Source organism: Brassica oleracea, chromosome C5 (assembly GCF_000695525.1).
Source record: "Brassica oleracea var. oleracea cultivar TO1000 chromosome C5, BOL, whole genome shotgun sequence".
Classification (NCBI taxonomy): domain Eukaryota; kingdom Viridiplantae; phylum Streptophyta; class Magnoliopsida; order Brassicales; family Brassicaceae; genus Brassica; species Brassica oleracea.
The window spans coordinates 16,660,209-16,670,756 of NC_027752.1; the positions used below are offsets into that span (position 1 = coordinate 16,660,209).

A 10,548-nucleotide genomic window follows, 5' to 3' on the forward strand; every position below is an offset into this window, starting at 1 on the left:
TGGTGAATATTTAGTTAGAAGGTGGTCACATCAATATGTTATGTATATGTAAAAGTCTATAAGGGTGATTGATAAATATATAACGATACTGTTAATTAATATTAAATAACATTTTTGTTCAAAATAATACATGAAATATAAAATTCTTATAATAAAATATATTAAAAATAAAATAGGCTTAGACGTTAGTAGATATTTTCATATAAAGAAAATCAAATTGTATCCGTAAATATAGGTGGGCACGGATCAAATATCCGAGTATTTGGAGGCATTCTTGTTGATTCGATCCGTAGCCACCTCGATCTTTGATGTCTCGAATATCCAGAAAATTTTAAAATTTTAAAACGTAAATAAAATAAAACATTTAAAAATAGATGAAAAAATTTAAAAATAATATAAAATAATAATATTTTACTACAAAAATAAAACATTATTTAACTTTTTAAATTCTAATGCATAATATAATAATTTTTTACATAAAAAGATATTAAAAATTATATAAACTATAATATATATAACTTATATATATATATATTTCTGTAAATATATGTATATATATGTATATAACGGATCGGATTGGATATCCGTTCCTAAAAATATTGGTATTCGTGATTTGCTTCTTCTTTTCATAGATATTGCATTTTAGTATTTGATTTGCTTCATAGATTTATGGATATCTGGATTTTTCGGTTACCATCAAAACGGATAACGAATCAAATCAAAATTTATGAATATTTTGTCCAGCTCTATCCGTAAACAATAAAAATAATATATATATATATATATATAGCTTTCGATTTGTTATTTGTTTTGATTCGAACCGAAACATCCGAATAGTGTGAGTTTTATTGGAAATGTGCATATGAGTTTTATATTTAAAAAATTGTAAAGTATATAGTGTGAATACATTTACGTAGAGTTTGGTTGAAGAGCTCTCTACACATGATACGTCAGTGTACTCGTTCTCAATTCATTATGAGACTGCCATATATCCATTAGAGTGTGAACGTATTTATTACAATGATTTTCATTTAATATTCAAATTTTTATTCCTAAAAGGATGCATATTTAAACGTAATTCAATGAAATAATATCAAAATTGAAATGATAAAAACAGAAATGATTTCATTATGAAAATAAATAAAAAACAACACAATTTTTTATGTTTACTTTTTATAATTTATGTATGTAATAATTACTGATTATAATTTTAGTAAAACCATATATTTAAATAAAAATGTCTATATTTTATTTTTTACATATTTAATTGTATTGAATTTTATATTAACCTTATACATTATTATTTTTTATTAATTTATCGTATTAATTAATTTGTAGAGTTTATAATATTTGTTGATGAGAGTACTGATCATTAATCTTGTAAAGTGCAAACCAACTGGAAACATGTCGATTAGGTTGTTGGCCGATTTGTGAGAAGAGACAACTCAAATGTGCGTACTTAAGTTAGTATTATCTCTTTTTCTTCGCTGTGAGATAAGTTGCAATAATTGTTATTTTTACCACCTAATTTCTACAATGATTTGAAAAATATGATTCTATAATTTATGTCTATAATTTTAGTTATGATTTACATTAATCTTTTGTTGAAATTAGAATTCACATGATTAGTGATATTTGTTTGGAGATATAAATGAAATATTTTTTTTATTTTTTTTATTTTTTTTGAAAAAAGGCTTTCACATTTCACCTTATTTTATAAAGCTTATATAAACAAAGTTTTACACCAATCTTTATTTTGCATACAAAAAAAATCACGTCATTTTCAACAAATATATGTATTCATGCTGCAATTCTATCACATAAGTTTTAAATGAGATCAAATGTACTTTTCTTTGAATTTTGAAAAAAAATCATGTAGTTAAGAATAGAAAACAAAAAATTATAAAATGAATTACATTAAAAAAATACCAAGAAGCTTTGTAGATATTATTAAGATATTTTGATAAGAATGTTGTGTAGATATTATTAAGATTTTTTTTATAGTAGTTAATTATGTTATTACAAACTATAAGAAATGTTACATAGACGATACTACTGCCAACAATTTTATCAAAAAATATATTAAAAAAAATTCTTAATTTAAATATTAAACAAATTATAATGACAAAAAAATATAATAATAATTATAAATATTCAGATTGGATAATTGAGTCAGCTCACAAATAAAAAGTGTACTTAAAAAAAAGTATGATAATATAGTTTTCAAATAAAATTTCATATAAGTATATAAGTGTATTTCTCCAAATTTTCTTTAATATATAACTTAAAAAAATAGTTGGGGTCGTGTAAATACTCCAGTTACAAAATTTGGGTTTTCGTTTCATTTTTTTTTTTTTTTTTTTTTTTTTTTGTAGACTAGGATGGGTTCGGGCCTTCGGCCTTAATTCCACCCCAGGCCTGGGGCCGGCCGGCGCTGATACCGATAACATGGCGTAAAGCATCCTTCCCCATGGAAATCGAACTAGGGGTGCAATGGAACCTACTCCAAGCACTAAACCACTAGCCCAACGCACCTTGACGCTGATATTTTTTTGTTTTTTCTTGGAATATGCGAGAGTATCGGCGTGGTTGAAGACACGAGAGAGACTCTTTCTTCTCCATTTTTATAGAGAGAAAGTGAAAGGGAAATTAAAAAAAAAACAAAGGCGGAGTTCAAATTCGTTTAGATGATGATGGAGCTTTTGGATCATTAACAATTTAATTTCTTTCTTCTCAGAAAATGGCTATTTAAGATCAACACCATTCGTCTAATCTCCTCTTACTCAACAACAGGTCCATTTCCTCTACAAATTTTTTCTTTTATTTATGTTTTTTTACCTCTGTACTGGTTACGGTTTTATGTTGTTTGTGTGGGCAGAAACGGTAAAGAAGAGAAAAGGACTTCACGTTGTTGCAATCACAAGCTCAAACCAATATGTTGTTCAACAATGAAGGTTTCGTAAAAAGTTCTGTTATTTTCCATCAAAACTTCAGCAAATTGAGAATGTATGCTTCTTCTATAGGTTATAATCAGAGAAAAGGAGGAAGAGAAACGATCCAACATCAATTACCTCTGCAATCTCAGTGTCCTCAAGTTATAGACTTATCTCTGTTACACAACTACAATCATCCGCACTCGAGTATGGTTTATACAGGACTCCGGTTAGAGCGGAGGCTCAGGCTTGGCAAGCGAGAGCCAGTGCCCAGGAAGCCGCAGCCACGTCGCTGCAGGCTCAGCTGCAGCAGGCCGTTGACATGCGTGGCGGTGGCGGTGTGTGGGCGCAAGATGGTAGAGCGGAGGAGGAAGGGCTATTGTGCGCAGTAGGTAACATCGGATTAGAGGACAAGGGAAGCGACGGTGGTGATGTTACCGTGTCGGCATCTAAGTATCTGCCCGGAATGTGACCGGACAGCTCTAGCATGCCCGTTGTGTCTTACGCTGCGGAATTCAAGCGTTGAAGCTATCCTTTGTTAAATGGGCCCAATTCAAAGCCCGTTAGTTTGTCAATCCTAAAACACACATTTGTTATTCACATTAAGGAATATGAATTCGAAAACAACACAATGTTTACCTCACATTCAGGCAGAATTTCCACCAACTGTTAACTTTCTCTAAAAACATACATACAACCATTTGGATTCAAAGATCTTCATATTCTAAGAGTAAATAAGTTAATGTCGACGAGAGCTTCACGATTCATAGCAAGATATATCCGTGCCAGCATCCCAAGATTGACAACATGGTGAAGTTTTAATGAAAAAATAACTATTTAAAAAAAAAATCAAAATGATTAGATTGTTAGTTGGTGCTTGTTTTCAGATACAAAAAAGGACTTAGACCTTGACCATAGTGATTAGTGAACAAGAGTCTTCTCTTCAATATTTCATCAAGCATTCCTCAGAGTAAGGCACACAAACTCTTTGCTTCGACCTTGACCATAGTGATTAGTGAACAAGAGTCTTCTCTGGTACTGGGAAGGTTTTGTTTTTCTTACAAGACGATCAAGCGAACTATCTGCCCCATATACTTAAATGCCTTTGCGGTTTCCTTCAAGCATTTGTTTTTCTCGTCCCGAGTCCAATGCTTCATCATTGACCAAAACGTATAAAAAAAAAAACAAATTGAGAGAAACTTAATATAGTTTTATCAGATGGAAGAGTTGTCATAATAGCATTTACACTCCTCACCTCCCCGAGCACGTTGAGCTTCTCACGGACGCCTTTAAGCAAGTCTTGCGCATCCCCTTCCCACCTAACAAACTCCAGCTCTTTCCCTTCTAGAAGTTTCTCCGACACCTTTAACAAATCAATTTTCTCTGTTACGTTTTGAAAACCACACATATTCATATATATTGAAGATTTCAACCAAGCAATTACGACGAACGATGAAAGTCGAAAAAACTAGATATCGACTGATAGAAGTAAAAGCTGGAATATGTTCCCATTCATTTATGTAATATAACAAAAATAACCTAGGATCATTACACATGTTCAGAACTGAAGACAAAAGGAGCAAGCTTTGTCTTGATTAGTTTGAGATCTCATTTTACTTTTGTTAGTCAAGTCTCAGTGAAGAAGAAACAAAATATCTTATCGCGTTCTACTATTCTCCCTCTCATTCATACCACAAAACTCTCTCGATAACCTCAAGCTCTCCTGATTCCTGAATTTACTTATATCTATACTAATCTTTAACTTTCAAGAAAACAATCAGACATATGAACACTTTAATCAGATAATTCGATTCTCAAAAAACTTACCCGTCTTACTATAACTTGACCACCAGCGATGTGTGAGAAGTAGATACTGTAAAAATGAGAAAGAAACAAAGCTGCATTCTCTTTTGCCTCTTCTTCCAAGTACTTTGCGTACGAGACTCCTACCTGACTTGGTTCCGGTATCGCCAAACCTTGTGTTGTTCTAAACCATTCTAGATCTCTCTCAAGACTTTCACATCTCTCTAACCCTGTTCTCCTAAAGTAAGCATCTGTACAGTTGCCAAAACTTCGTAAGCCCAAAACTCATTAACAAAATTAAGAACCTGAGAGAAGATAGATTTTCTTACAGGACACATCCTCAGATTCGTCTACAATTCGTTCGATAGTGTCGAAGACAAGCTTGCTATCCACCAAGAAGTTAAGAAAGCCTTCCTTGCTCGGACTCCAAGTCTCTCCCTCCAATTCATCACCATCTTCTCCTTCTTGTTCCTTGTCGTTTGCGGGGTCGACTTTCTTTCCATTAGCGTTGCGTAATCTCATGGCGACGAATCTCATTTCCTCGGTTATTCCGACGCTCTCTCCTGGGTACTGTTTCCTGTACTTTGTTCTCTTCTTCTTTGGGCTGCTCGGCACGGTCATGGGTGACGAGCAACGACAGAGATTGAGAGTAAGATTGGTTGGGGTTCTTCTCTCGGTCGGGAAAGAGATTATAGAGGTGAGAGGATGGTGATGAAGAAGAGATAGAACGACCTTAGGAGGTGAAGAAGGTGTCCCAGGCGTTTGCCCCACGAGAGAAGCCATGGATTCTTCCGACCAAACAAAGATAGATTGAGAAGCTTATACTTTTTTTTTTTCTCGGCCTTTCATTACTGAAAATTAAAGCCCATATTGCAATACAAACTGTAGTGGAGGATAGGCCCAAAACCATCTACAATACATCTAGCCCCTTGGGATATTATCTGGATCCGAGGATTTGATCTGGGATGGATCCGAAAAATTGGGTTTCGATTGGATATGTATTTCAAATTATTTTGGATACCTATATGAGATCCGATAAAGTATTTGAATATACACGAGTCCGACATATGCCCTTAGTAACTACTAACCCTAAATGTCTTTATTAATGCCAATAATCTATATTCCCCTTATTTTTCGTAGAGGTGTGATTCCACTCCTGACTGTTGAGATTTTCAGTTGCCATCCTACCTTTGAGTATAAATTCGTGAGAAGGCATGCTGGAAACCCAAAGAAATTGCAGTTTGGTCTCCGTCTTCAGAGACTTCAAGAAATTGTTCTGAAGTAAGAAATCAAATTTTTCTTTTTGATTTCATTTCTTCTTCTCTTGTTATTGATGTTAGAATCGTCTCTTTCATTGGTTATGTTGACTTCTATCGATTATGTCTTGAGATAGAATTGTTATGATTTGATATAGAATTGTTATGAATTGTATTTAGGATTATGTCTTAATATTGATTTTGATATAGAATTGTTCTTCTTTATGTTAGAATTGTCTCTCTCACTGGTTTTTTCTTATTCATCTTCTTGTGTTGTATGTGATTATTTTGATTCACATTAGAATTTTATCGATTTTCATGTTAAGTTTCTGCAGTTATGTATCTCACTGGTTATGTCTTACTCTCATGATTCTTGTCTTACTTTTTCATGTGTATAATAAATATTTTGTCATTGCCATATAACATTGAGATGGAGACAAATGATGAAACTCAAGAAAAGTATGTGTGTACTAGTAACTGAGGAAAATGGAAAGAAGGTTCAGGGAGGAATGCAAGCATGCCTCATCCACCTAAATAAAAAAAGACAACTACAAGATCTCATATATAGGAACACTACTCATAAGACAATCATATGCTACCATTGTCAGTGTATGTTTGGTTGTGCATCTTTAGCAGGAACTTCAAACTTAAAGAATCATCGATTGTCGTGTAAGTTCTACTTGGTGTGGAATCAGCGTAAAGCTCCTGGTGCAATAACCATTAACAATGAATGATGAATGAAAAAAGTGTACGAAGGTGTGTGTAGAGATGCAACTAATGGGCTGCTAGTGTTGGTAGAATTACAAATTTCATTCTCTGAAAGTATTTGTTGGAGACACTTTTGTAGCCGTGTTAACCTCTACAAACCTCATTCAAGAAGAACTGCTATAAGGGACATTGTCCAAATGTATGAGAACGAAGGCGGGTTTGAGGGAGTGGTTTAATGTTTGTAATTAGAGGATTTCACTTACAACAGACATTTGAGTGGCACAAACTACAAGAGCGAGCTACATAGTGGTTACAGTGCATTTTGTTGATGTGAATAGGCATTTAAGGAAGCTGATAATTGGGTTTAAGCATGTATGTGACCATAAAGGCTAGACAATTGCTATTGTTCTTCTTGATTGTATGGCCGAATGGGGAATAAAGAAGGTATTCAGCATCACAGTATAATACTACTACTTACACATATGCTCAAAAGCGGTTTCAAAGGGAGTTCAATTTGCTTGGCAATGAGGCATTGGTGTTGGATGAAAAATATATGTATATGAGGTGTTCACATCACATCATCAATATGATAGTAAAAGATGGTATGCTTCAAATAAGTGAGAATGTGGAAGCAATCAGAAATGCAATGTAGTATGTAAGGTCTTCAGTTCCAAGACAAGAAATCATTTGAGCTTATAGTTGAGTCGGAGAAAATGAAAAGAGCAGTGTGCTTTTTATAACATCAAAACGAGGTGTAATTAAATTTATCTCATGTTGCAAAGGGCTATTAAGCTTAAGGTGGCATTTGATAAAATGGAAGAGGAAGAGAAGCTCTACAATGATTACTTCAATGAGGTTGAGAATGGAAACAAAAGGATATGACCTTTTGGTACCGTTAATTGGAATGTTGTGGAGAGGCTAGTGAAGTTTCTGATCATTTTCTACAATTCTACATTAATTGTCCGAGGTTCCGTGGCTGTTTGCTCTCATAAGTGTTATGTTTAGATAGAGAGTTAAGAAGGAAAGCTGATGACATGAGAGCTAAGTTTGAAAAATATTGGAAGGGAATGAAGAACATCAACAAGTTTCTGATTATAGATTTTGTCTTTGATTCGAGTAAGAAAATGCAATTTGCTTATATATGCTTTCATAAAATCTATGGAAAAGAAACACCTAAAGCTAAGGATATATATCAGTCAGTGCATGATGTTATGATTGATTTGTTTAAAGAGTACACTACTCGTTATAAGAAATAGTCAACACAGCCGTCATCTCAATCCACGCAAGCATCATCATCTACTGGAAAAGAGCAAGGCAAAGGAGATTCAATTGAAGGAATGGATGTGGCTGATGATGATTTCGGTTATGAAAGAATGGACTTTGGTTACACTGATATTTCAGCAACCACTGAGATGGTTGCTGAAATTGGAGTTGAAGAAGAAAGGGATGAGTTAGAGTTATATTTGAAAGAGAATTTAGAGAATCAGAAAACCCTTCTTCGAACATAGTATGATGTTTTTTTTAGTGAAGGCTTAATAGTCCCAAGTACCCGATCTAGAAAAACAAGCCAAAATATGTACTTTCAATGCAAGTGTCTCTTGTTGCATCTGAAAGTGCTTTCAACACAAGTGGTATAATTATAGATCTATCTAGGGGTTGCTTAACACACTATATGATTGAGGTCTTGATGTGCATAGAGCAACGGATGAAAGCTGATATTAATCTAAGTGAAAAATGTGTTGTGACCAATGCTTAAATGCTTGCTGATTTGAGTTACATGAAAATCTAGAAAAATGTAAACAACTCTTACTTGGCTTATAAATTCTAGTTTAAAGATTAAGTTTCATACTAGTAATACAATTTTCTTATATTTTAGAGTTTGAAACTCGGTTAAATATGGACTAGAAGTCTCTGAAGCAGCTTGGATGTATTAAGAACATGGAGAAGAAGAGAGTGAAGAAGTTAGTTCGAACCTATGTTATGTTGTTACTGGTTTTTTTTTTGAACTTTGAAGTTCGAATTCTTGTTTTTATTATTGCTTGTTTGACATTTTCAATTATGGATTTTATGCTTGTTTTGGATGTTGCTAAACTATGGCGTTTGTTATTCTAGGTTGATAATGATTTTGTTTGATTTGGTCTTAGTTTAATATTGTTAATAATTGTCCATTTATAGTAGTATGTTTAGGCCTGAGAATCGGATTTTTCGGGTTATTTCAATTACATTGAATAAATTTTGATTTCATACCCGTAGAACCGAACCAAATACTATAAAGTTCTGGTTATTTCGGATGTAACCGCGAATTGGGTCTGATAGGTACCTAACCATATCCGATCCGATTTTTAATACCCAAACGATACCATTTTCCTATATCCAAAATACATAATCTAGATCTGAATAAGTACTTGTACGCTCATGGCTAATTACATCGAAACTACATTGTAACCAAATTAATTAATCAGAAATCTCATAAATATCACTTTTTAATTTTTGTCACAAAATAGTACTCAAAAATAAAAGACCAAAAATAAAATTTATTAAACAATAAAAATACGAAATTAACCTATATCATAAATCATAACTCTAATCTCACCATCAAAATACTAAGCTTTAAGCTCTAATCATTAAACACTAAACTATAATTGCTAAACCTAAATACAAATAAAAATAAAAAGTGATTTTATTTATTTTAGATATTGCTATTTTGGCGATTTCCGTTTTTGTATGTTATTTGTTTTGTTTATTTCTTTTTTTTGTCAACCAAACGATTATATTAAAATTAAAAAGAGTTTAAGTGATTACATCCAGACCTAAGCTCAACGGTAACAAGATAATAACTAGAGGGATCCTCGACGGTTTGATGAACACCGTAAAACAGAACAGCATAACAAGAAATAACAAGTTAATAAGAGATACTTGCTCGACAATAGGAGAACCGTGGGAAATCATCAGATGCATCCCTAAATAGGTTACTACCACGAGCATGAAATAGTCAAAATCGACGTTGATTAAACCAAACGGCAAAGTTTGGAACGATGCGGAACGAGCAAGAACAGCTCTAGCTCCGACTACGAGGTTCCTCGAAGAAACTAGGAGAATCTCAACAAAAACAAATAGTATAAGGGTCCGGGATTTGACGCTGACGAACAAAGTAGATGGACCTTGAAACCAAATATTGCTAGAGACAAAAATAGAATTAGTACAAACTCTACTGACCTGTGATGGCTGGACAAACAGTGGCCTTAAATTAAGCACAACATCACGGTTTTGGGCTAGGTGAACCCTGTACTGAGACTAAAGTTGGCTCCAATTCCATATATAAATTTGACGCTGATGGACATGATATGAATGAACTTAATGTAGGTAGAGACCAATGGACGTAACTGGTCGTATCGGTTTTATTCATGAGTTTTAAGTAAAAAAAACATGTAGTAAAACCAACAGATACCTGGTTTCACCAGTAGGGCATGGGGCAGGAGGCCTAATTCTCTTATGGAAGCAAGAAATTAATCTCCAAATACTGAGTGCATCGCCTAATTGTATCGACACTTGTGTTACCTATGAAGGAAAAGTCTTTTATGCCTCATTTGTGTATGGAGATACTAATAAACCAAAGCGAAGAGAACTTTGGGATCAACTGATCTCTCTAAACTACTCCCGTGAATCTCCATGGTTTGTGACTGGCGATTTCAACGACCTAATCAATAATACTGAAAAGGAGGGGGGTCCAGAGCGAACTGAAGCTTCATTCACTGATCTCCGAACCTTCTACTCGGACGGTGATCTGTTTGATCTACCACATACCGGAGATTTCCTTTCATGGCGTGGAAAGAGAGAAGACTACCTCG

General features: G+C 33.7%; 2 protein-coding genes across 2 annotated transcripts; one reads left to right on the top strand and one right to left on the bottom strand.

Moving 5' to 3' along the window:
• The first annotated feature begins 2,740 nt into the window (after positions 1-2,740).
• On the top strand, positions 2,741-3,579 carry LOC106343552 (probable BOI-related E3 ubiquitin-protein ligase 3). Its single transcript, XM_013782799.1, is given in 6 exon segments — positions 2,741-2,793; positions 2,879-2,904; positions 2,907-2,954; positions 3,024-3,163; positions 3,166-3,343; positions 3,345-3,579. Coding segments are annotated over 6 exon segments (576 nt in total). The 3' UTR covers positions 3,476-3,579.
• Positions 3,580-3,645: 66 nt separating this feature from the next.
• LOC106343551 (probable inactive heme oxygenase 2, chloroplastic) lies at positions 3,646-5,524 on the bottom strand. The gene is made up of 4 exons (XM_013782798.1): positions 5,066-5,524; positions 4,761-4,987; positions 4,189-4,296; positions 3,646-4,084 (listed from the first exon to the last, which is right to left on the bottom strand). Exons 1-4 carry the CDS (start codon positions 5,517-5,519, stop codon positions 3,992-3,994), a joined length of 882 nt encoding a protein of 293 aa, XP_013638252.1. The 5' UTR covers positions 5,520-5,524; the 3' UTR covers positions 3,646-3,991.
• Between the last annotated feature and the right edge of the window lie 5,024 nt (positions 5,525-10,548).